This window comes from Ranitomeya variabilis, chromosome 5 (assembly GCF_051348905.1).
Source record: "Ranitomeya variabilis isolate aRanVar5 chromosome 5, aRanVar5.hap1, whole genome shotgun sequence".
Lineage (NCBI taxonomy): Eukaryota > Metazoa > Chordata > Amphibia > Anura > Dendrobatidae > Ranitomeya > Ranitomeya variabilis.
In genome coordinates, this window is record NC_135236.1 from 267,606,520 (window position 1) to 267,632,992 (window position 26,473).

Sequence of the window (26,473 nt, forward strand, 5' to 3'; positions counted from 1 at the left end):
GCTGTTTAGCTGCCGGGGAAACTCTGCAGATCAGGAGGAGGGAAGTGTGTAGGCAGAGTGTGGGCGGTGACTGTGTGCATGTATGTGTGTGCGGGCGGGGTCTGCGGGTTGTCAGTGGGTCTGCCGGGGCATCTGCGGGTTGTCCGCGAGAAGGGTCTGTGGGCTGTCCGGGTGTGTGTGTGGCGCTGTCCGGGTGTGTGCGGTACTGTCCGGGGGTGTTTGTGTTTGTGTGTGTGTGTGTGTGTGTGTGTGTGTGTGTGTGTGTGTGTGTGTGTGCAGGCATCGTCCGATGGGACTATACAAGTCCCATCGGGCTATGCCTGCTACAGTGACAGTGATTGACACATTAGCCAATGATGGGACAGTAGTAGTCCCATCATCCGGCTAATGTGTTGAAAGTAAAGAAAAAAAAACACATACATACAATATACAGTACATACAACATACAGTAAATACAGAACATACTGTTCATACAACGGAACATATAACATACAGTACATACAATATACAACAGTACATACAACATACAGTACATGCAACATATGACATACAGAACATACTACATACAACAGTACATACAACATTGTTGTGAACTGTGTTTCTGGGCTCCCTCTGGTGGTCACTAACGGTATTGTGTTAGGCATGCCTTGTTGCAGGCCTGAGCTCCAGCTGTGTCGTTAAGCAGCGGGTGTTCCCTATTTAAGTCTCCTCCGGACTCAGTCTCTTGCCTGGCATCGTTGTATCCAGACCTATATGGTCTCCTCCGGATTCCTTTCAGTCTGTCTCATGCAAGAAAAGCTAAGTCCGTTTTGTATAATTTGGATCGTTTGCATTTTTCAGTGTCTTTGTCCAGCTTGCTTAATATTTGATTTTCTGGCTCGCTGGAAGCTCTAGGGGGCTGATATTCTCCCTCCGCACCGTCAGTCGGTGTGGGGGTTCTTGAATGTTCAGCGTGGATGTTTTTGTAGGGTTTTCTGCTGACCGCATAGTCCACTATCTATTTTCTGTCTATCTAGACTAGTGGGCCTCACTTTGCTGAATCTAGTTCATCTCTACGTTTGTGTTTTCCTCTTGCCTCACCGTTATTATTTGTTGGGGGCTTTCTATATCTTTGGGGTTCAATTTCTCTGGAGGCAAGTGAGGTCTTATTTTCCCTCTAGGGGTAGTCAGTTCTCCGGCTGGCTAGAGACGTCTAGAACCAACGTAGGCACGTTCACCGGCTGCTTCTAGTTGTGTTTGTTAGGATCAGGTATGCGGTTAGCCCAGTTTCCACCTCCCTAGAGCAGTATTTATGTTTTTGCTATCTTGCCGGAATATCAGAGATCCTCTACCACTGGGATCATAACACAACATATGACATACAGAACATACTACATACAGCAGTACATACAACTTATGACATACAGAACATACTACATACAACATACAGTACATACAACATGACATACAGAACATGCAACAGTACATACAACATACAGTACATACAACACATACATATAGACATACAGTACATATACACAACACATACAACATAGAGTACATACACACCATCACCCTGTTCCCCAAAGCCATTGCTCACCCTTAAAAAAAATATTAAAATAATAAACAAACAATATACTCCCTGTGTCCGCAGATATCCAATTAAAACGAGTGTCCCACGATGATCTCCCATGGAGAGCAGCCACATCAGCTGATGCGACCGCTCTCCAGGGGCTCCGGCAATACAATGACGGAAGGTATCCTTCTGCACTGTATCCCTCCACCGCTGTGAGAAATAGTTCCTACTCTCACTTGTGGCACTGCTGTGTGGGAAAATTCCCACGCAGCTTTGCCATAAAGTGAGACCAATGAACTCAGGTAACCTCTTCAGTGATGCACTGCAGGAGCCATTGTCTCCTGTCAGTGTGTCACTGGAGGCCTGTAGAGCAGTGACATCACCCAATGTCACTGTTCTATTGGGGAGATCGTCGTGGGACACTCGTTATTAATTGGACTACAGCGGAAAGGGAGTATATGGTTGGTTTATTATTTTTAATTTTTGCAGGCGATCGAGTATGGTAAGTATGGTGAAATTAAGAATATTAACCTCTTTCTGACCTCGGACGGGATAGTACGTCCGAGGTCAGATACCGCGCTTTGATGCAGGGCTCCGGCAGTGAGCCCGCATCAAAGCCGGGACATGTCAGCTGTTTTGAACAGCTGACATGTGCCCGCAATATCGGCAGGTGAAATCGCGATTCACCCGCCGCTGTTAACTAGTTAAATGCCACTGTCAAACGCAGACAGCGGCATTTAATCGGCGCTTCCGGCCGGGCGGCCGGAAATGAGCGCATCGCTGACCCCCGTCACATGATCGGGGTTCATTGATGCTTCTGCATTGTAACCATAGAGGTCCTTGAGACCTCTATGGTTACTGATCGCCGGCAGCTGTGAGCGCCACCCTGTGGTCAGCGCTCACAGCACACCTGCATTTCTGCTGCATAGCAGCTGTCTGATGATCGCTGCTATGTAGCAGACCGATCGCGTTGTGCCAGCTTCTAGCCTCCCATGAAGGCTATTGAAGCATGGCAAAAGTAAAAAAAAAAAAAAAATGTGAAAAAAATATAAAAGTTTAAATCACCCCCCTTTCGCCCCAATCAAAATAAATCGATAAAAAAAAAAAATCAAATCTACACATATTTGGTATCGCTGCGTTCAGAATCGCCCGATCTATCAATAAAAAAAGCATTAACCTGATCGCTAAACATCGTAGCGAGAAAAAAATTTAAAACGCCAGAATTACGGTTTTTTGGTCGCCACGACATTGCATTAAAATGCAATAACGGGCGATCATAAGAACGTATCTGCACCGAAATGGTATCATTGAAAACGCCAGCTCGGCACGCAAAAAATAAGCCCTCAACCTACCCCAGATCATGAAAAATGGAGACTTTACGAGTATTGGAAAATGGCGCAATTTTTTATTTATTTTTTTTTTAAATAAACCATGTTCATTAATCAATATCGGCCTTGCTATTATATATCTATGGATATATCTATAGGTGTATCTATATATCTATAGATGGATATCTATGGATATATCTATAGATATAACTATGGATATATCTATTATCTATAGATATATTTATAGATAGATATATCTATCCATATATCTATCTAACTATCCATATATCTATCTACATCTGTCCATAGATATATCTATCCATAGATATATGAATAGATAGATCTATGTATCTCTAGATCTATCTATATGTAGATCTATCTATCTCATTCCTTCCATCTATCTAACTATAGGTAGATAGATAATAGATATAAATATAGATAGAAAATAGATAGAAGAAATGAGATAGACAGATGGATAGATAGATACAGAAATATGATAGATAATAGATTTAAATATAGATAGAAAATAGATAGAAGGAATGCGATAGATAGATAGATAGATAGATAGAAGACAAAGAGAATTAGAGCAGCACAAAGAAAGAGTCCGGGTGCAGAGCCCCCCCAGGCAAATACCAAACCTCAATTATAAAAATCCAGAAAAATTGGAGGCAGAACACCGTTTTGTAGTGAAAAGGCGCTATTTAATCAGCCCAGAAAGCGACGTTTCGGTCCCAACAGGAACAGCTTTCTTTTTTGAATTTATAGATAGATGACAGATAGATCTATAGATAGATAATATCTATTGATCTATGTATAGATCTATCTGTCATCTATCTATCTATAAATTCAATAAGAAGGCAGCACTCCATTTTCTTAGTGTTAAACGTGCAGGATTTTGTCATCCCACATGTTTGGGTTGATTAAATCCTGCACTTTCAACACTAAGAAAATGGAGTGCTGCCTTCTTATTGAATTTATGTGAAGTTTGGACAATCGTTGAACAGATTGCCTGGGGGCCTTGCACCCGAAGATAAGTAGAGTATTGTGCTGTTCCTGTTTTTTATTACGATCCATCTATCTATTCTATCCATCTATCTATTCTATCTATCTATCTATTCTATCTATCTATCTCATTCCTTCTATCTATAATTATATCTATTACACTGGTCAACAGCATTTTTGGTGCCAAAGATATTTCATCGAATTTAGGGTATTTTTGGGGTGCTGATTCTGAATATGTCATCAGTTTTGCCAGATTGGCTCAAGTTTTTGAGATTTTTGGTATCTTATTTATAGCACTTGTTGGTAAATGCGACGCATCATCTCATTAATTTCTTTGGATTAGTACTTGAACTGAGCAGTTCTCAATATAGTTTTGTGTTAATTAGTGTTCTAAAAGTTTGTTCATAGCTTGATTTTTGCACTAACTTTATGTTGTTGTCTGCTTTTCACTGGAAAACAGACAACAACTCATCAAGAAGAAGTTGTCTTAACGATCCAGACTCATTCTGTTACATTTGTGGTGAATACACACTGCCAAAACATAGAAGAAACATAACAGACTTCGTAAAAAAAGTGTATTTTGCCTATTTTGGGGTTATGCTTGGGGACCAAGACAAGTTTTGGGCACCACACATAGTGTGCAAAGCATGTATCGAATTATTACGAAAATGGAGCAAAGGACAAAGAAAAAGCTTCAAATTTGGTGTTCCAATGGTGTGGAGAGAGCCAAAAAATCATCATGATGACTGTTATTTATGGTAAACACAGGTACAGGCACATCTTCACAATGAGGGACAGGCCTTCTTGCAGATTCCATGTTACTCCCATTTTCGTTTCTTATGCTTATTGAATCCTTGCACTTGCACTGCACAGAAATAACAGTCATCATGATGATTTTTTGGCTCTCTCCACACCATTGGAACACCAAATTTGAAGCTTTTTCTTTGTCCTTTGCTCCATTTTCGTAATAATTCGATACATGCTTTGCACACTATGTGTGGTGCCCAAAACTTGTCTTGGTCCCCAAGCATAACCCCAAAATAGGCAAAATACACTTTTTTTACGAAGTCTGTTATGTTTCTTCTATGTTTTGGCAGTGTGTATTCACCACAAATGTAACAGAATGAGTCTGGATCGTTAAGACAACTTCTTCTTGATGAGTTCATGCTTTTCACTGGAAAACAGACAACAACATAAAGTTAGTGCAAAAATCAAGCTATGAACAAACTTTTAGAACACTAATTAACACAAAACTATATTGAGAACTGCTCAGTTCAAGTAATAATCCAAAGAAATTAATGAGATGATGCGTCGCATTTACCAACAAGTGCTATAAATAAGATACCAAAAATCTCAAAAACTTGAGCCAATCTGGCAAAACTGATAGCATATTCAGAATCAGCACCCCAAAAATACCCCAAATTCATTAAAATATTTTGGACACCAGAAAAAAAAAATTTTTTTGTTGACCTGTGTTATCCATCTATCTGTGTGTAATGGAGTGTGGGTTGGACAAATGTAAAAGAGGAGGTTGGACAAGAAATGACATCACAAATCTTTTTTTTTTTTTTGTTCAGTAATACATCTTTATTTAGCTTCTAAAACGCAGCAAAAACGCACCTGCGTTTTCTGCCAAGAGATGCAGATTCAGAGCAGAAAAATGCGCAGGCAAATCTGCAACGTGTGGACATACCCTAACCGGTGGTAACTTGTTCACCATCGGTCTCAGCTGCTGGCTATCACGCTGTCCTCTGTAAGACAGCATGGCAGCCCACAGCGATCCGTGATACCCAGAGGCTGTGACTGGCGGTGACTTCAGTAAGGTTATCACTGGTCACAGCTGGTGTTTTCCACGTGGTCACACAGAGGACATCGAGGGAACAGTCGGATGTTTGGGACCCCCATTCACTTGAATCGGGTTCGAGATCAAGTTACAGTAGTTTGTTTTTTTTTTTTATAAATTTTGGCCGAACAGCCACGGGTCTGCCCATCCCTAACAGCCACCATTACCTGATGTTCAGTATATAAAACTTTTAGCAGTTAAGTTTCTTTATTCATTCTTGTAATATATATATATCGGAATTAATCATTTCCGCTATCCTATAAATGTGATAATACCACGTTATATCATATTACACATGCACACCCAGACTGATACATTCATTTTCGTAGTCATTGACATTCTAAAAAATGACACTACTACAGGCTACTAATATATACCCCTTCTGCAGAGTTGTTCTGTGTACGTGTTGTGAAATATCTCTTTACCATCCCCAGAGGACCATCCATTTGTAGAGTGGAAGAATATCCTTTCAGCCTCCATAAGATCATTTATAAACTCGGCCTGTAATTCTATTGTATAGTGGGCGGTGGGAAGAGCCCCGATGGTGTGAGCTATTGACTAGAGGGAGTAGGGTTGACACTGTTAATTGAATTTCCCTGGAGAGTTATTCTGTAGGCAGAGGCTTGCTGCCGCTGCTCGGCACATGGGCCGGATGCATTATATACCATTGCTAATCACAGAGATCAGATAGAGAATGTTCTCGGGGGAGATAAGAGTGCAGGACAATAGCTTTTCACTTACTAAATGGACTGCTTTATGAGCTGCATCATAATGACGGTACTCAGGGGATTCTCCCCAGCGCTTTACAATCAACGTGTTAAAACTTCCATAGCCTCAGAATCCCAAACTACAGGCACCAAGATGACGTGAAAGCAGGAACCTGCTTTTATATAAGAACATATGCTTGCTTCCATATTACTGTAGTCAAGCCTAGCGTAACATCTGTATCAGTTCTTAGGTCCGTTGTAATACTGTTACGCTGTTAAATTTAGATGACATGCACCTTTGTGTTGTGAACGATAGAAATAAGTTATGCATGAGTGGAAATAAGAAGCATTGAATGATGTGCGGGGATACAGTTCTGGCGGCTTAGGCAGGTTTGGTAGCGAAAATAGATTAGTACAGATTGGATAACAGAGTTTAAGTTGCAAAAGAAGATTAAAGCAGTTTTTGATAATCGGATCTGATCTGAGATGTTCATGTCAAGGTAAAGCCACTTGCGTTTCGGCATCTGACAGTAAAGTTTACCAGCACGTCTAAAGCGGCCACACTGATATTTGCTGCAATATTAACATAAAACAGGAAAAATCCTTGATACTGTGACCACAGACTATGTGCTTGGTACATCTGAGATGCTCGTTTCCTAGAGAAATTGATGAATCTCTGAAAAGCTCTTCGCACCTGATAAAGACAGCCCATGCAGCTTAAGATCTGCTTGTACCCCTTTCATTAAAGGCTAGTGATACCATTGATGTTACCTAAAAAAAAATGATTTTTATGTATGTTAGTGATCACTAGTAGTCAATAAAACTTTGTCTGCCATCTTTACTACTTCATGCATTTCCAAGCATGATTGAAGGTTCCATTTTTTTCTTTTGTGGGAGTGTCTCTCCCTGTAATACATGCTGGATGTGAATCGTTTTTATATTGCACTTATTTCCTCTTCATGCACTTTCCTCCTTTTCTGTAGCCTGTTTTCTTAGCTCTTCCTGAAGCTGTTGATTCTTTTCCCTCTCTAAATTCTTGAAACCTCTGTACAACCTCCTCCCCCTCCATATGGCTCTCTCTCTAAGGGCTCATGGTCACAACCGATTTTCCCTTACGAGTGCTATCTGTGATAGCACTTGTACCTATGATATTCTATAGGGCTGTGCACATCTCTGATCTTTTAACTTAGACCGAGGGGTCCATGGAAAAAATTGTAGACTTGTCCGATTTGAATACGTGTTGGATCAATATCAACAATGCAAGGGGTCCATGGAAAAAATTGGCATGCGGTCGAATTTTCACAGGCAGACAGATTGGAGAAGGTGGTGAATGATGTCTCTCGGATCAAAATCTCATCACAATAAGTGGTCATTTTTCTCAGATGTGGAGAAATCGGCAATGTGCCCGACTCATAACATTGAGAGAAGTGAGGGGGAGCAGGAGGAGCCATCAGAACCGGGAACTATGACAGGTTTGTATCAGTCTTAAAAAGCTCGCTTAGAGATGAAGGACATACAGATACTCTGCAACAGCAAAATGGTAGAAAATGTGCAATGGAGACAATCTGGAAAGTTCCTAACTTTGTATTTAGGAAGCAAATGAACAGCAGAGAAAAATCAAATTGGTGCCAAGGATGCATAGCCTTTAAATGCTGTGCATTGCCCAATAACGCCATAGAAGCAGTATAGGCCCTGGCAGCTTCCCTGGAGAGGAGGTGTAGTCAAAGAAATAATCCAAATATGGAAAATTATTTTGCAGTAAACCAAAGCAGATATACATGAGTTGCATGTAATTACACTTCAATAAAAAAGTCCAAGATCAGTTAACCCAATAAATAAAAACTACATCTTCTTTAACCTTTTAGAAACCAATGATGGATATGTCCATCTGGTGTGGGCTGCTATTTCCACACTGTGGCAGATGTGTCTGTCATGATGATCTCATGAGTACTTGCCACCGTACTCACAGCTGAAGACAAGTTGTAATTCACAGCTAGGTTCCAAGCAGGGCTGTGGAGCCGGTGTCCATTTTGATGGTGTTGGAGTCATTATAAAATGGACCGACTCCTAAAATATATAATATATTGGGTACAGTAGTACAACGCAGGATGTGCTGTAAATGTCTTCATAAGAATTTGGGAAAGTTATGAAAGGTCCTATAAATGTCTGTTCTGTTCCTGATCTCGGCGTCTAGTTGAGATGAATCTGTGCTGCACTTTATATACATGATCAGTAGTGTTGTGGGGTCGGGAGTCAGAGGTTTGGCTTACCGCCTCCACAGCCCTGGTTCCAAGCTCAACTTTTTTTCTCCGCCACTAAAAGTTAGTCAATAAATTATATGTATCCTAGAATGGCATCAATAAAAATTAGAACTCATACAAGTGAAAAGACAAGCCCTCATGTAGTTAAGGAAGTTATGCTACTTGAAATACAGTAGCATAAAAATCTCCACTTTATTTCCATAAAACAAGTTTAAATTTTGAAAAATAAAAAAAAACACTTGTGTTAAGTGTCGCTGCATTCATACTGACCCATAGAATAATGTTAACCCCTTTCTGCCAGCTGACGGGATAGTACGTCAGCTGGCAGAACACCCGCTTTGAGGAGGGCTCCGGCGGTGAGCCCACCTCAAAGCCACAACATGTACGCTGTTATCAACAGCTGACATGTGTCCGCAATGGGCGCGAGCGGAATCGCGATCTGCCCGCGCCCATTAACTAGTTAAATGCCGCTGTCAAAGTCTGACAGCGGCATTTAACAAGCGCCGCGCGACCGAAAGCGCTCGCTCCGCTGACCCCCGTCACATGATCGGGGGTCAGCAGTGCATTGCCATAACAACCTGAGGTCTCCTTGAGACCTCTATGGTTGTTGATGGCGGATTTCTTTGAGCGCCACCCTGTGGTCGGCGCTCAAATCAATGCTGCATTTCTGCTACATAGAGGTGATCTGTGCTTCACCTCTGTGTAGCAGAGGCGATCGAGTAGTGCATGCTTCTAGCCTCCTATATGGGCTATTGAAGCTTGCGAAAAAAAAATGTGTTTAAAAATATAAAAAAGGAAAAAATATATAAAAGTTCAAATCACCCCCCTTTCGCCCCAATCAAAATAAAACAATAAAAAAAAATAGCAAATAGCAAAGTTTGGATTTTTTTTTTCACCACTTAGATAAAAAAAGAACCTAGACATGTTTGGTGTCTATGAATTCGTAATGACCTGGTGAATCATAATGGCAGATCAGTTTTAGCATTTAGTAAACCTGGAAAAAAAAGCCAAACAAAAAACTAGTGTGGGATTGCACTTTTTTTTGCAATTTCATTGCACTTGGAATTTTTTCCCCCGTTTTCTGTTAAAACCAATGATATCGTTCAAAAGTACAACTCGTCCCACAAAAAATAAGCCCTCACATGGCCAGATTGATGGAAAAATAAAAAAGTAATGGCTTTGGAAAGAAGGGGCGCAAAAAACGAAAACAAAAAAAAAGCTCCATGGGTTAATATTATATTTTTACTGCTCGGTAGACATTGTGAGATTTAAAAAAAAAAAAATCAAAGAACACTAGTTGAATCTGTTAAGAGAAGCTATCATCAGTTTGTTTGTTTTTTATCTTAAGCTAATGCATAAGGCACTATAATGCTGATTACAGCCATACCTTGATTTTACAAATTTGTGTTTAGAGATATTTATTGCTGCAGATGCAGAGGGCGGGCATTTCACTGACCGCTCCACTACCTCTTCCATATTGTTCACCTTCCTTCTGTCTCCTGTCAGCGATTAAAAGGTCATTCTTCTTTCGGTGACCTTGACCTATGTGTTGCCTTTCCATATGAATATTGTGATTCATTCACATCATCCGCACTTGGTGTAGACAACTTGTGACTTAAAGAAGCACTCCTTCCATCAAAATTGTTATATAGCACTGTGTGCTTACACTTGCTCATTTTACCTTTCTACCCAGATAATTCTTCTGTTCTCCATTGGGTCTATGACATCACATCATTAAAAACTGACTAGCTGAATCTTTTTAAACTTTATGTAGAAACAGGAGGTCAGTTTTCCGTGTATGAGTCATTGCAAAAGTAAATGCACTGGGGGGATGAGGGAGCAGCTGGGTCAGGAGTTGAAGAGGGGAATGATAAATGCAGGGACAAGGAACTTCCTATTTCTACATAGAGCAGAGAAAAGAGAAACATTTCTTGGGTAGAAAGGCAAAATGAGCAATTGTCAGTACACAGTGCTTTATAATATGATGATTGCAATACATTAAAAGCATAAAGACTTTGATGGGAGGAGTGCTTCTTTAATAGAACTAAAACTTTATACAGATTACTTTTTGACCTGGAGGAAAATATAATTGATGTTCCATTTCAGGGTAAAAACTTCACATTCAATATCCATTAAAAATGTAATTAATGAAAGACACGTAGAAAAAAAGCAACATGTTTGGAATGACCCCTGGCATTTTTTCTCTAAGCACGAAGAATTATTATGTCAGTATTATTTTTTATGAATATAATCTTTCTCATAAATTGTTTTTATATGTATGATATAGCTGAATTTTTTTTCTGTTGTCCTTGCCTTTTTATCTACTTGTAATGGCCTTTGTGTTGTGTGTTTGTACATGCCCTCGGACTTCACTCGGTCGTTCTGTCTGTTTGCGCTAAGTATTAATAAATGATGTTAAGAGCTCCAGGATTTGGCTGTGTAAGTTATAGTAACCTGATTTGCTTTAAAATATTTATGCCTGTCTGCACTTTTTCAGGAAATTGATCAGAACTACATAAGAATGAATCAGTTTGTTGCGGACGTTCAGGAGCTTTCCATGTTGCTGGTGCAAGTCCGACTGCTTCATTTGGCAAACTCCATTATTTTTGGACTGATCTTTTTCACAGTCGGATCACACCTGCTGCCAGATCTGTGCTCTGTGGCCATCTTGATCAAGCTATCTTTTTGCTTGTAAAGTATAGCACAGGGGTCAGTCTTCTAATTTATCTCTGAATCTAGGATGTGATAAATGTCTGCTTGGAATGTTGTATCTATGGAATATCTATTACTGGTTTTCTGCCCATAAAAGGGTAAATACGTTGTAAAAAGTCACAACGTATCAAAAAGTTGGCAGTGGTTACAAGCGAGCATCTAATTAAATGGAAACTGCCGGCTGGACTGTAATGAAGTTCAGGTTCTGATGCTGCCTTATTAGAGAGTCATGAGGTGACCGGCTTGTTACTTCACCATGATCCTATTAAGCAGAAATGAGACAATTTGATTTAAACATTAACACAACGCTTATAAAACATATTGGGGTGAGATTTCCTGTAATCAAAATGACCTCTCATGAAATATCACAGATGCAAACCTGATCCGTGATTAGCTGTACCAGGTTTCTTCCCGGAATCCAACACTTTTCTCCATCGTTTATTTCATTAGTCGTAGCAGTATACAAGATGGTTAGGTCATATAGGAATTGATGGATATATGCAGGTAAATGGACATGTACACACAGTGCATCAAGGAATGACATTTCCGACATTGTTACTTTGTTCACATGACCTTAAAAACAAAAGTGATGCTGCGTTTTTAGCCATAGTTTTATATCTATCTATTGCCATCTCGGTGTGTGGTTCCACCATTACTCCCAAGCAACATGCCCGCTGCCTTGGGGTCATCCTTGATTCCGAGCTTTCATTCATCCCCCACATCCGATCACTGGCTCGCTCTTCTTATCTGCATCTCAAAAATATTTCTAGAATTCGCCCTTTTCTTACTTTCGACTCTGCAAAAACTCTTACTGTCTCACTTATTCATTCTCGTCTGGACTATTGTAACTCTCCACTAATCGGCCTCCCTCTTACCAAACTCTCCCCGCTCCAATCTGTCCTGAATGCTGCTGCCAGGATCATATTCCTCACCAACCGTTACACCGATGCCTCTACATTGTGCCAGTCATTACACTGGCTACCCATCCACTCCAGAATCCAGTACAAAACTACTACCCTCATCCACAAAGCACTCCATGGCTCAGCACCACCCTACATCTCCTCTCTGGTCTCAGTCTACCACCCTACCCGTGCCCTCCGCTCCGCTAATGACCTCAGGTTAGCATCCTCAATAATCAGAACCTCCCATTCCCGTCTCCAAGACTTTACACGTGCAGCGCCGATTCTTTGGAATGCACTACCTAGGTTAATACGATTAATCCCCAATCCCCACAGTTTTAAGCGTGCCCTAAAAACGCATTTGTTCAGACTGGCCTACCGCCAAATACTTACTTTCCCCACTGTATATACTATATGGGGGCTTCAATATGCTACATGGGGGCTGCATTATACTCTATCAAAGACTATAGGCTGTGTATTATACTGTATGTATTATATGGGGCTACATTAAACTTTGCATTATATATGTACTATATGGGGGCTGCATTATATTCTTATCAAGGATTGTGGAGTATGCATTATACTATGTGTGCTATATGGGGCTGCATTGTACTGGATCAAGGACTATGAGAAGTGCATTGTAATATATGGAGGACTATGGGGGTGCATTGTCCAATATGGAGGACTATGGGGCACATTATACTATAGGGAGGATTATGGGGCTCATTATACTATATGGAGGACTATGGGGTGTGCATTATACTGTGTGGAGAAGTATGGAGTGTTATACTAAGTGAGTAATTGGATTGTTTATGCCTGGACAAAAATCATTGTTCTCAGCAGCACATCGTCCGGTGTAAGCTGCAGATGTGCTGCTGATAACATGATACTGTATGGGGACACATTGATCGACTAGTGATCGCTCTGTGCCCATTATTCTTCCTCAGCCAGTGTAAAGAGGTTGGGAAACTAGCGGCGAATGACTTCAATATTGTCTATCACGTTTATTCAACGACCTAAACTCAGCGCAGGTAAATTATTATTATACATTTTTATAACGCCATTTATTCCATGGCGCTTTACATGTGAAAAGGGAGCAAATATAGACAAATACATTAAACATGAGCAAAAAACAAGGCACTAGGTACAGAAGGAGGGAGGACACTGCCTGCGAGGGCTCACAGTCTGCAGAGGATGGGTGGGGATACAGTAGGAGGGGGTAGAGCTGGTCGTGTGGCGGTTCAGTAGGTTGAGGATCACTGCAGGCTGTAGGCTTGTCGGAAGAGGGGAGTCTTCAGGTTCTTTTTGAAGATTTCTATGGTAGGCGAGAGTCTGATGTGTTGTGGTTGAGAGTTCCAGAGTATGGGGGAAGCATGGGAGAAGTCTTACATGCGGTTGTAGGAAGAAGAGATGAGAGGGGAGTAGAGAAGGAGATCTTGAGAGGATCGGAGGTTTCGTGTAGGTAAGTGCCGGGAGACCATGTCGCAGCTGTATGGAGGAGACAGGTTGTGGATGGCTTTGTATGTCATAGTAAGGGTTTTGAACTGGAGTCTCTGGGCGATAGGAAACCAGTGAAGGGCTTGGCATAGGGGAGAGGCTGGGGAATAGCGGTAGACAGGTAGATTAGTCGGGCAGCAGAGTGTAGGATGGATTGGAGTGGTGCTATAGGGGAGGCCAGAGAGTAGGAGGTTGCAGTAGTCAAGGCAGGAGATAAGGGCGTGCACTAGTGTTTTTGTGGTGTTGTGGTCAAGGAATGCGCGGATGCGGGAAATATTTTTGAGTTAGAGACAGCAGGAGGAGGCAAAGGCTTGGATATGTGGCTTGACAGAGAGGGCAGAGTCGAGGATCACCCCGAGGCACCAAGCATGTGGGACTGGTGAAAGTGAGCAGCCATTGACATTGATGGATAGGTCTGGTGGAGGGGTAGAGTGAGATGGGAAAAGATGATGAATTCTGTTTTGTCCATGTTCAGTTTTGGAAAGCGAGCAGAAAAAAGGCTAGGTAGCAGACAGACAGTGTGGGATTTTGTTGAGTAAGGAGGTGAGGTCAGGTTCGGATAGGTAGATCTGTGTGTCATCGGCATAGAGATAATACTGCGTACTGTGGGATTCTATAAACTGTCCCAGGCCAAAGGTGTAGATGGAGAAGAGTAGGGGTCCTAGAGCAGAGCCTTGAGGAACACCGACAGACAAGTGGCGAAGTGAGGAGGTGGTGTGGGAGAGGGAGACACTGAATGTTCATTCTGTTAGATATGACGTGATCCAGGATAGGGCCAAGTGTGTGATGCCAAGAGATAAGAGGATCTGTAGCAGAAGGGAGTGGTCCACAGTGTCAAAGGCAGAAGACAGGTCCAGAAGAAGGAGGACAGAGTAGTGTCTCTTGCTCTTGGCAGTTAGTAGGTCATTGGTGACTTTAGTTAGGGCAGTTTTAGTTGAGTGATGGGGTCGGAAGCCAGATTGTAACCGGTCAAAGAGGGACCAGGAGGAGAGGTGGGAGGACAGTTCAAGATGGACATGTTGTTCCAGTAGTTTTGAGGCGTAAGGGAGAAGAGATATCGGGCGATAGCTAGACACAAAGGATGGGTCGAGGGAGGTCTTTTTGAGGATGCGTGTGATCTTGGCATGTTTGAAGGATGAGGGGAAGACACCTGTTGTGAGTGAGAGATTGAAGAGGTGTGTTAGGGTTGGGATGAAGACCGTGGCAAGGTTAGGGATCAGGTGGGACGGGAGCGGGTCAAGCGTGCAAGCAGTGAGGTGTGATCTTGACACCGAAATGTTTCTGTGTGATGGCACAATATGTGAGTAATTGGAGCCCCACTTTGTCTAAAACCGTCCCAAGTAGTACTACATGGCTCTTATTGAAAAAAAATGGCTGACCTTGTAATATACGCAAGACCTTGTCCATGAAAACAGGATTCACTTCTGCTCATATCTGTAGAATCTTGAGAAGACGTGTTGTATTGGGGAGACAACCACTTTAATGGGGAGTATGTTCCAGATAGTATATTTAATTTATAAATAGAGGTTTAAATAGGGTAAAATTAATTATTTTGTACTCTAAATTATCTGACCTTAGAATAGGCAATCAATGTTAGATTGGTCATTGACTCTTAGACTACAATTTCATGAAACACCACTACTAAAGTTATGGTATTGTGCAGTATAAAGCGTTGCAAATGTTAAAGGGAACCTGTCACTAGGAATTACGCTGTTATTCTGCAGGTTAACAGCATTATAATGCTGTCCGGCACCTGCACGTAGCCAAATGCAGAGGGGAGAATACAGAGTGGCCGCTGTAACCGAGCCCCCTGCCCTGACTGACAGATGGCCTCAATATAGAGCCAGTGTCAGTCAGGGGCGCGGGTACGGCGGCTGTATAGTGGCTGAATCGGCTGCACCCCCCACCTCCATGACTGAATGCTGGCAGGGAGAATAAAGATAATTTTCTCCATGCTGCATTCCGCTGTGTGCAGGCATCGGACGGCATCATAACGCTGTTAACCTGCAGGTTAGCCACATATCTGCAGGTTAACAGTGTTATTCCTGGTGACAGGTTCCCTTTAAAGACTACTACTATGAGGCAGCCCCCTCTAACAATCATGTACCCTCCTATCTAATATTTCTGGCCTATCTTAGAGATTGGTCATCAGTTTTGAAGCAGATCTGTCATGAGATTTCACAAGGAAAACTTTATACAGTATTAAATAGATTTCTTACTTTGGTAAGAAAAACTATGTAATTACGGTACTTTGATAATCCATGTGACAATAGCTGTATGATCCTGATATTAAAATGAATATTTTCGCTAATCCAGTTATCACTTCCTGTCTGGCTCACTACATTGGATTACATGTGGCTACAGGTGCTGAAGTGGCCATAAAAATGGTTTGTCCTCTGTAATTGTACTTTGCAGCTCCATAGTACTAGAGTCTACAACATACATACTACTACTACATATTAATCGGGTATCCTAAGGGTAGGCCATAAGTTTTAAAGCAATTCTATCACCATATTTCACAACGCTAACTGCATCTATTATTGCAAAATGCTCAGTCGTTGGTTGATAGGATTGTTTGTGTAGACCTAAAAATCATCGTTGTTGATGTCACATCACCCCACGTCAGGAGTGGATGGGCTTCCGACAATATGCATGCTCTGTGAGGACAGAATATTCGTTTTAATAATTGTTCTGTTCCGATACTATGTTTATTTACCTATGTGAACCGGTCTTTAAACGAGCTCCAATCAACTTATATGTAATTGACCTGTGCACATTGATGACTGTCAATAACCTTTACAGAGCAGTTATTGGCTCCCTTGTGGGACCATCACATGACCAGGACAGATTTTTATCTACTGGGTGTCCTTCAGGTGCTCATAATACCATTTCAAATCACCAATCGCTTATCAGTGTTTTGAAATGTCATCAAGGCCCCATACACATTAGATAGCATCTATCTCTCCTGACTCCAAATGCATAGCAATGTTCTCCTCGGCTGAGCGCTCCTCTGTTCATTATGGGAGAGTCACTACCGTACTCCTGGCAGTGGCTGACCTCCTCCCTGAATATAAGAATCGCACACTGAAATTCAACAGGGTTGACCGTTTGGCCCTCAAACACTTTAGACTGACAGCTGATTTGGCGATACAGGTGGTATTGGCTTACCTTAGTCTGATGTGTATTGGGGCCTTTACTCTGCATAAAAGCAGCTTGGTAAGCTTTACAATCTTTTGTTAATTTTGTATCGATCCACTTGTGACTCCCTCTCGGGGTGTCCTTCAGGCTATGATCCTTCAGGTTATGTAGCTACCTCTTCCTGCCTGTGTGACGACATTGGCCTACAGGTACTAATGTGATCTGCTATGATACATTGCACCTCTATGGTCCTCAGGTTTGCCTTGGGTCCTTCCCCTCTTAGGCAGCAGGAGGCATGAGAAGCCTGCTCAAGGATGTAGTGTCTGGATGAAACCATGCATGAAGCGTGCAGCAACAAGACAGGTAGTACTGGCTATGTGCTTTCTCTTTACTGAGAGGATAGCTGGAGGGTACAGTAGTCTTCATCTACCTAGACTGTCTAAGAAAAAAAAATGGCCAATGTTCAATTTTTGTGTGCAGTTTAGACAAAAGTAGCCACCATCCACTGTATATGAAGTAGATCACATCATCTATATATGTTTTTTTAAAGGAATATATGTTTTGGCAAAAAAAAAAATAAAATGGCTCAGTAGTTATTATTATTATTATTATTATTATTCATTTTTATAGCGCCATTTATTCCATGGCGCTTTCCATGTGAAATACGGGGCAAATATAGACAAATACATTAAACATGAGCAAAAACAAGGCACACGGGTACATAAGGAGGGAGGACCCTGCCCGCGAGGGCTCACAGTCTGCAGTAGTTAGCATTGTTATGCTGCAGCGCTGGGGTATTGGGTCCCAATCCAAGGACAATACCTGTATGTGGTTTGTATGTTCTCCCCCATTTTATGGCTTTCTTCCAGGATTTCCAGTTACCTCCCATATTCCAAAAATGTACTTGTGGTTTAATTGACTTCCTTTTTACCTAGTTAGCTGGACCGCCAAAAAATCATGTTTTAAATCATCCAGTTAGGATGCTCTTGTTTTCTTTGTCAAGGGATACATTGTCCAATCCTTGTCTGTTCTTAATAAGCCAAGTACAAAGTTGTTTTGACCCCTCACCCAGGATAACCCCCTCCACATTAACAGCTGTTGTTCCTTTCATTTGCTGAGGTAATTGTAACTTGTAGTCAAAATTGGAAGGTTCCCCATGCAGTGTAATTCAGGTCGTCTCCCTGTTATCCCCCTCCTGGCGGTGTTACTGGAAGGCAGCCGCTAAGCTTATTAGTCTGCTGTCACTCACATTGCCAGCCCTGGAGACTGACGACCATTTAGCTGTTTAAACAGGTCTCTGGGGTTGCCACACACAGAGGAGATTCCAGGACATTGCTGATCATTGAGCGGCACGTGTAGATGTGTACACGTAGTATTTCTCTACAGAGAAGACCTTACTCATCTCCACAGCAGTGCGAAGTGTGAGGCATGTGTACATGAAGATGTCATAATTGCTCTAGGCCAGGGGTGGACAATTAATTTTCCCAAGAGGCCACATGAGATATCATGACTATTGTGGAGGGCCGAACTAAGCTGAAATTAATTCTCGTCAATATTAACATATTAATTATAATAATTTAATATTAATTGTATCACTTAATTTTGATCAGAATTATGTATGCTAACTTGCTGCTGCTAATAAATGTTGCAATAGGGCTGATTGTAACATGTATCTTACCAGTAGCAGCGAATCAATACCATATGATTTACTTCTTTTTGTAAAGTTTATAAATCTTATTGCTTGTTATTCAGCCCTTGAACATTGATCAACAGCTCCCTCCACATAGTATGATGTTCACACAGCCCTACCACACTTAAGGTACCGTTACACTAAGCGATGCTCCAGCGATATAGACAACGATCCGACCTAAACTAGATCGCTGGAGCATCGCTGTTAGGTCGCTGTAGAGACGTCAAACACAGCAGTTCCAGAACGATGCAGGAGCGATCCAGTGACGTAACGGCGACTCACTTATCGTTCACGCTCCATGAAGAAACATTGCTGACATCGTTGCTTTTGCTGTCAAACATGACGATACACGCCGATCTAGCGACCAAATAAAGTTCTGGACTTCTAGCTCCGACCAGCGATATAACAGCGGGATCCAGATCGCTGCTGCGTGTCAAACTCAACGAGATCGCTATCCAGGACGCTGCAACATCACGGATCGTTGTCGTTCTCGTTGGAAAGTTGTTTTGTGTGAAGGTACCTTTAGTACGATGTCCCCCACAGCCCTCCTACACAGTATGATGTCCCCACAGCCCTCACACACACATTATAATGTCCCCACAGCTGTCCCACACACATTATAATGTCCCCACAGCCCTCCCACACACAGTATAATGTCCCCACAGCCCTCCCACACACAGTATAATATCCCCACAGTCCTGCCACACACAGTATAATTTCCCCACACACAGTATAATATCCCCGCAGTCCTCCCACATACAGTATATCCCCACAGTCCTCCCACACACAGAATAATCTCCACGGAGCCATCCCATACACAATATAATATCCCCACAGTCCTCACACACACAGTATAATATCCCCACAGTCCTCCCACACACAGTATAATATCCCCAGAGCTATCCCATACACAATATAATATCCCCACTGCCCTCCCACACACAGTATAATATCCCCACAGGCCTCCCATACACAGTATAATATCCCTAGAGCCATCCCATACACAATGTAATATCCCCACAGTCCTCACACAACAAGTATAATATCCCCGCAGTCCTCCCACATACAGTATATCCCCACAGTCCTCCCACACACAGAATAATCTCCACGGAGCCATCCCATACACAATATAATATCCCCACAGTCCTCACACACACAGTATAATATCCCCACAGTCCTCCCACACACAGTATAATATCCCCAGAGCTATCCCATACACAATATAATATCCCCACTGCCCTCCCACACACAGTATAATATCCCCACAGGCTTCCCGCACACAGTATAATCTCCCCAGAGCCATCCCACACACAGTATAATGTCCCCACAGCACTCACACACAGTATGATGTTCCCATAGCCCTCCAGCACATAGTATGATGTCCCCCACAGCCCTCCTACACAGTATGATGTCCCCACCGCCCTCCCTCACACAGTATAATGTCCACACAGCCTTCCCACACACAATATGATGCCCCCACGCACAATGTGATTGTCTAACAGCTCTTCAATATAGTATGACCATGCCTGGCCAGGTCTGCTCTAAGCTTATTTTATGTATTTTATACCTATTTAATACAAAGCATTCCTATGGGTTAAAATTTATGATGGCGCAAAAGACTTTTGCTCAGGTTTACAGTTTCGTTTGGTGCTTAAGTAGTCATTTGTGGATATCACAATTATTAAAGGAATAATAATTGATTACTCTGTGTGCATATATGGGCAACATACCCCATTAAATAACGCCAGTTAATAACTGACAGTCCACTGGTAAAACTGTTTTTATTTAAAGCGGACATGTGGTTTGTAAGAAGGATAGGTGTAGCAATATGGAGAATGTGCAGTATTTCCAGATAGGAGGAGAATGTACATTACTATATAGAGACGTGACTAATTATCTAGTCCATTTGATTATTCTTAAGAGGAACCAAAGTTTGCTATAGTAGCCGAGTATGTTAACTTTGCTCATGTGTTAGTCTCTAGAACTTATCGGGATGCAATTTGTATAGGACATACCTTCTGATCACTAAGTTGGGCAATGTCTATCTAGCCCTTTAAGCTGGCTATTTGTGTGAGATAGTTGATGGCAGATAACCATCTCTGTTGACTCCTTCATACTCAACTCAGCTGAGTGTTCATGTATTTTCAATGGGGAGAGAGAGTCAGCTAGACATTTCTGGCAAAAGCTCATCTCCCTGTAATACCAAAGTATCTGGTGCTGAAGCTAGAACTGCTTGATCCTTCTGTACCCTGACCACATCAGATGTATGGGCCTTTCCGTTTCATCCAGTGAGTGTGAAGGGACTTTAGATTCCTTAGCCAGGTAAGACAGATAACATAGATGTGTCGCTCGGAACCAATTCATTTGTCAATGCTCCCGTGTGCTTTTATGAATTTAGGTTAGCATTATCTCTTTTTTTCTAGAGATGGCTACTTTCAGCCCATTCATAGGGCCTAAATTTGCATAAGATCATGAATGTTTTTCTTACCCAGTAAATGAATAACAAACTCTGTGTAGTTATGTAGGTCAAAGCTTCTGCAGTTATCCGACTGCTCCCTTTTTGGTCCCGCTTTTAAACTCTTATAGAACAAAGTTTTTCATGGCTATTGGTAATGTTAAGATTGCTGAGAATCAGCCCCTTTTTTATAAAATTAAAAGTGGTGTCAGTGATGAGCGAATGTACTCTAATAAGGTGTTATCTGAGCATGCTCGTGTGCTAACAGAGTGTCTTCTTTGAGCTGGAAAAATATGTTTGAGTCCCCGCTGCTGTTCGACAGCCCCAACACATGCATGAAGTTCCTGTTTGTTAGGCGATCCCTGCATGTGTTGCTGCTGTCGAACAGCCTCGAAACATGCAGGCGTTGGGACTCGAACATATTATTCGAGCACAAAGAAGACACTCGGTTAACACACGAGCATGCTCGGATAACACCTTATCTGAGCAAGTTCGCTCATCACTAGTGTCTATATGTTCCTATGACAGGATTTGAGGGTATCTTTTGTTTCTGTGTGAGCCATTTTGTAAATGTGTGGAAAAAAAATAAGGCTCCAGTAATTTCTCATTATTTTCATACATTCGATTCATATGTTGGCAATGTCTTCTGATGCTATGTGAATGTAAAAGTGTGCAACAAGACATAACCAACCTATACAATGAAGTCTCTGCAGAACACCACCTCTTTGAGAAGACCATCCCTCTAAAAGACTACTTCCATGCAATTCTGGGTGGTCATCTCAAAGAGGGTGCACTTGTACCTACATATGTGGAGTGTGTTATTCTATACTGTTATCATATTCAGTTTATCAGGTTCATTTCAGGCTATGAATATGTGCAAACACACTTTAAGTATGTGTCTTCATCTTTTATCCAATTTTGTAAAACCAGTCAATCCCTAAATTTACTGATGTGTTTGAGACTTTTGGCAACAGCTGAAGAACCAAGTCTCTGGACATGTCCCCTTGCATGGCCCTTTTAATATCTTGATTATTAGCATACTGTCAGTAAAGTTGGGTGGTTTCAATGTATTTTATGTTAGCGCTTGAATTAAACACAGCAATTTGTAACCTATTAGAATTGAAACTTCATTTTTATTTCCTTTTCGTGTTTTTATTTTTTGTTTCCCGTTTTTGTTGGACTCAATGATTATTTTTCTTTCTCTAAAGAATTCCTCTGACCAGATATCGTTTCGGGCTGCTGGTGGGCTGTCAGTTGTGGAGCAGATCCTACAAATGGTTACACCTCTAAGTAACTCCAGCACATCATTCCGCATCCCTTTCAAGTAAGAGTCCATTGTTTTTTTTTACAACAGGGGCACATCATAAGAGTGTGCACATATTTATGCTGAAAGTTAAAGAACTAGATAGGACTTGTATTTGCTAATGCACAGTTAATCACTGTATGCCGCCTGCACAAAAGTAGAGGCTGGCTTGGCTGCTGTCGAAGTGGTCACGTGGATGATTCAAATGACTGCCGCTGTCTTAGATCATGTGAATGTGAACACTGCCGGTCACTAGTGTTTACACAGTGGTTACATGGACATGAGATTATTTGCACAAATTTGGTGTAAAATAACAATAGTCATACGTTTATACTATATCTTTTGTTCTTATTTTTACCTGAATGTCACAAAAGGTGATCATGGATTCTCTGATCCCAAGGTCCAGGTGGGCACATGGGCATCAGTGCTGCAGATGGGTGAGGCACACAGGAAACGGATAACAGACAAGAGACCATTAGCAGGGTTACTGAATGCTTCAGGAAGATCAGTAACTGAGGATATGAAAGCCACAGGCAGACGGTAGACAAGTAGCAGTGGTACTGAAAGCCACATATAGGTGACGTCCTGAAGACTGCAGACAGATAGCAGTGGTACTGAAGGTCACAGATAGGTAACTTGGGGACTGGAAGCTGCAGACAGACAGGTGACATCCTGAAAACCGCAGACAGGTTGCAGAAAGAGCTCCGCAGTAACTAGAAAGTCTTAATACCATGGAAGCCTCAGGCAGATAGGAGGTGTCCTGGAAGTCGCCAACAAACACATAGCAGAGATCCTAGATGACCATGAACAGGTAGCAGATAGAACCCCAGAGTAACCAGAAAGTCTGAATATAATGGAAGTTGCAGACAGCCAGGAGATGTTCTGCAAACTGTAGAAAGGAACTGGGCACAGACAAACTAAAAGTCTTAATACCAAGACCCAGGTGTGGGAGCATGCCGGGCTACTAGCAAAGCCCGAAGTAGATAACAAGAAAATATAGTAGACAAGGATGTAGGGGCAGAGCCCAGACCTGGGACAGGTGTGTAACGCTGAAATTATATGACAGAGCTCAAATACTATTTTAAGGGTCTCATTTCAGTCATTATGGCATCAATGTCTGATAAATGGACGTCCTACTTCATGGATCCATAGCTGTCTCCAGAACAGAGGGCCAAAGATCCTATCCTATAGCGGGTGAAGTTGTGACTGGAGAGGTGGTTGTGACTGGAGAGGTGGTTGCGCCTGCGTGAATTCCACTATTTACCTTTATGGGAGTTCCCAAAAATGCTCTCGTCTGTAGATATGAATAGAAAAAGCTACACATTCACTGTCATCTCTATAATCAGAGTATATGTTGCACCAGGTGGAATAGGGAATGAGGGGAACCCTGTTTTGAAATGAAGTGTGGATCCTAGATATATTACTCACAATTTCCAATACTAATTTCAGAATTTTACCACAATCTAAATAAACTTTATGTATAATTATACATACAATACTTTATAGTAATTTCAGTATTTTACCACAATCTAAATGGGAAGTGAAGTTGTTCTTAGAGAGACTCTCATCTCACTGGTAGTAGCTGGTGTTAGCTACCCTCAAAGTTCTTATGACAAAAGCCAAGAACAGGTGGTTCCTGATTCTTTTCGTAATAGGATTAATATATTGGTGGCTTCCAATCTGCCCTCCTACAACATAAAGCTGTCTGGCCAGCCTCTGTTTGAGGTGTACAACTAATCCCTATAAATAGTTCCTAAAATAAGGTCAAACTTCGACTGGATTTCTGAGAGGACTAGTATTAATTCATGCATGATTAGAGGATAAAAGGATGCTTGGTTCACTTAGTATGGCACAAAGCAGGAAACTCAGCAATATGCTGTAAAAGTTGTGCACATATAGAATTTCCATATTTTCTTTAATCTATTAATGTTTGGAAATTAGAAACCAAGATTAATAGATGCTGAGGAAATGCTATAACAGTCATGGTATAACCAGCAAGTTAGGAATATGACATGGTTACACCATGATATTAGCCTGGTGTGAATTTTACTTGCAAAGCTTTTAATCCCTAATTTAAAAAAATAGCTGATGGTTTCTAAAAAGTTTTTTCACCCTCCTCCAGGGCACTTCCAGATTAAATTACACATTTAGTTCTGTTTAGTATGTGTTGTATGACAGAGTGTATGGTACAGAAATTAATAAACAATAAAATATTTTCCCTCACTCGACTGTTTGTCATATAACAAGTTGTCTAGTAAGCAATGATGCACAACTAATAAATTATATCGCTATATTATCAGTTTGTGAATCTAGGACACCTGGTTGACAACTCTCATGCAAATTTTTAGCTAGAAACTGGCCAAAGCTCTATTCACACCAGCATTTATTTAATTCCTCTGTTCCTTTCTAGGAACTAAGAAACTGAATTCATGCACAGTACAGTTGTGTTGCATAACAGATGCAAACAGCGCCAGATGGGTCCAATTGACTATGATGGAGTCTGCCTAGTTTCAATTATGGCAGCATAATGTATTCTAAGTGTCTTTTCTTACTACCGTATTTTTATGACTATAAGACGCACCAGACCATAAGACACACTTAGGTTTTAGAGGAGGAAATTAGAAATAAAAATTTAAGCAAAAAATGTCCCCCATCCTGGTATGCATGCCTTTCTTATCTCTATCCTGGTATGCATGGCCCCCATCTCTGTCCTGGTATGCATGGCCCCCATCTCTGTCCTGTTATGCATAGCCCCCATCTCTGTCCTGGTATGCATGGCCCCCATCTCTGTCCTGGTATGCATGGCCCCATCCTTATCCTGGTATGCCGGGCCCCCATCTCTTTCCTCGTATGCATGGCTCCATCCTTATCCTTTATCCTGGTCTGATTGGCCCCGATCCCCATCCTGGTATGCAGGGCTTCCATCTGCGTCCTGATATGCATGGCCCCAATCCCTATCCTGGTATGCAGGGACCCCATCTCCATCCTGGTATGCAGGGACCCCATCCCCATCCTGGTATGATTGGCCGCAAACCCTATCGTGTTATGCATGGCGCCAGCTCACTGTTCTCCATGCCGGGACTATATTCGTGGAGCGCAGTGAGTATTCATTGCTCTTTAGCGAGCACAGTGTCAGCCACAGCCGCCGGGTTTCTGCAGCTGACGGGCTTTCACGTGTGCCGCTACTAAAAGGAGGGAATATTCATTGCATTGCACGCCTATGGGAGTGGAATACAGTGAATATTCATTGCCTTAAGTAGCCGGCACACTGGAACGCCGGGCAGCTGCAAAAACCCGGCTTCTGTGGATAACACTGTGCTCGCTATTAAAGAGAAATTAATATTCACTCCTTTCCACGCCCTTGGGCGTAGAATGGAGTAAATATTAATTTCTCTTTAGCAGCGGGCACAGGAGTTAGCCGCAGCAGCCAGCTCCTGCCTCCAGTGACCCGCTGCCGCTCCCCCACCTCCCCACCACAGCCAGATTAGGAACATCTGGACTATAAGACGCACCCCCCATTTTCCTCGACATTTTTGGAGGAAAAAAGTGCGTCTTATAATCTGAAAAATACGGTACTCTGTTGTGCCGTTCTGCTGGTATACTAGACCTTTATAAATTGCCAACTGGGTGTCAAGGAGGTTTGTTACAGGGTCAAAACTTCTTGTCAAAAGGTGTGTCCACTCACACAACACTGATTGGAAAGTGTCATGGTGGTGAGAAACACAATGCCGACTGGAAACACCAAGTTATAAACTTATTTATAAATTTCTAGGAGGCATAGCAGTGAAATGTGTAGTACTGTGCAGTATATAAAAGCTGCTCCAGAATGGTTTGTTTATGAGGAGTGCACGTACAGCATTTTCTAAACCACATACTGAACATCAGAAGAGGTGACTGGCACTTTTTAAGTGGGACTGTACTTTCAACAAACTGCATAAATCAATAGTACAGGTGATTGTTAGAAAAATTATAATATATCATATTAGAGAATTCTGCTTTTTAATATATAAGCCACTTCTTAATCTCCCCTCTGAGCTCACCATCCTCCATGAACCCCCCCCCCCCCCCAAAAAAAAAAAAAAC

The 26,473-nt window shown here is 41.9% G+C and overlaps 1 protein-coding gene across 4 annotated transcripts in view; it reads left to right on the forward strand.

Moving 5' to 3' along the window:
* SCAPER (S-phase cyclin A associated protein in the ER) overlaps positions 1-26,473 on the forward strand; it is a 369,596-nt gene that overhangs the window by 240,189 nt on the left and 102,934 nt on the right. For all 4 annotated transcript variants that reach the window (XM_077264248.1, XM_077264247.1, XM_077264249.1 and 1 more), the window contains one exon: positions 22,296-22,411. In XM_077264248.1, coding sequence (XP_077120363.1) covers positions 22,296-22,411 — 116 coding nt within the window. The remainder of the gene's footprint in view (positions 1-22,295; positions 22,412-26,473) is intronic.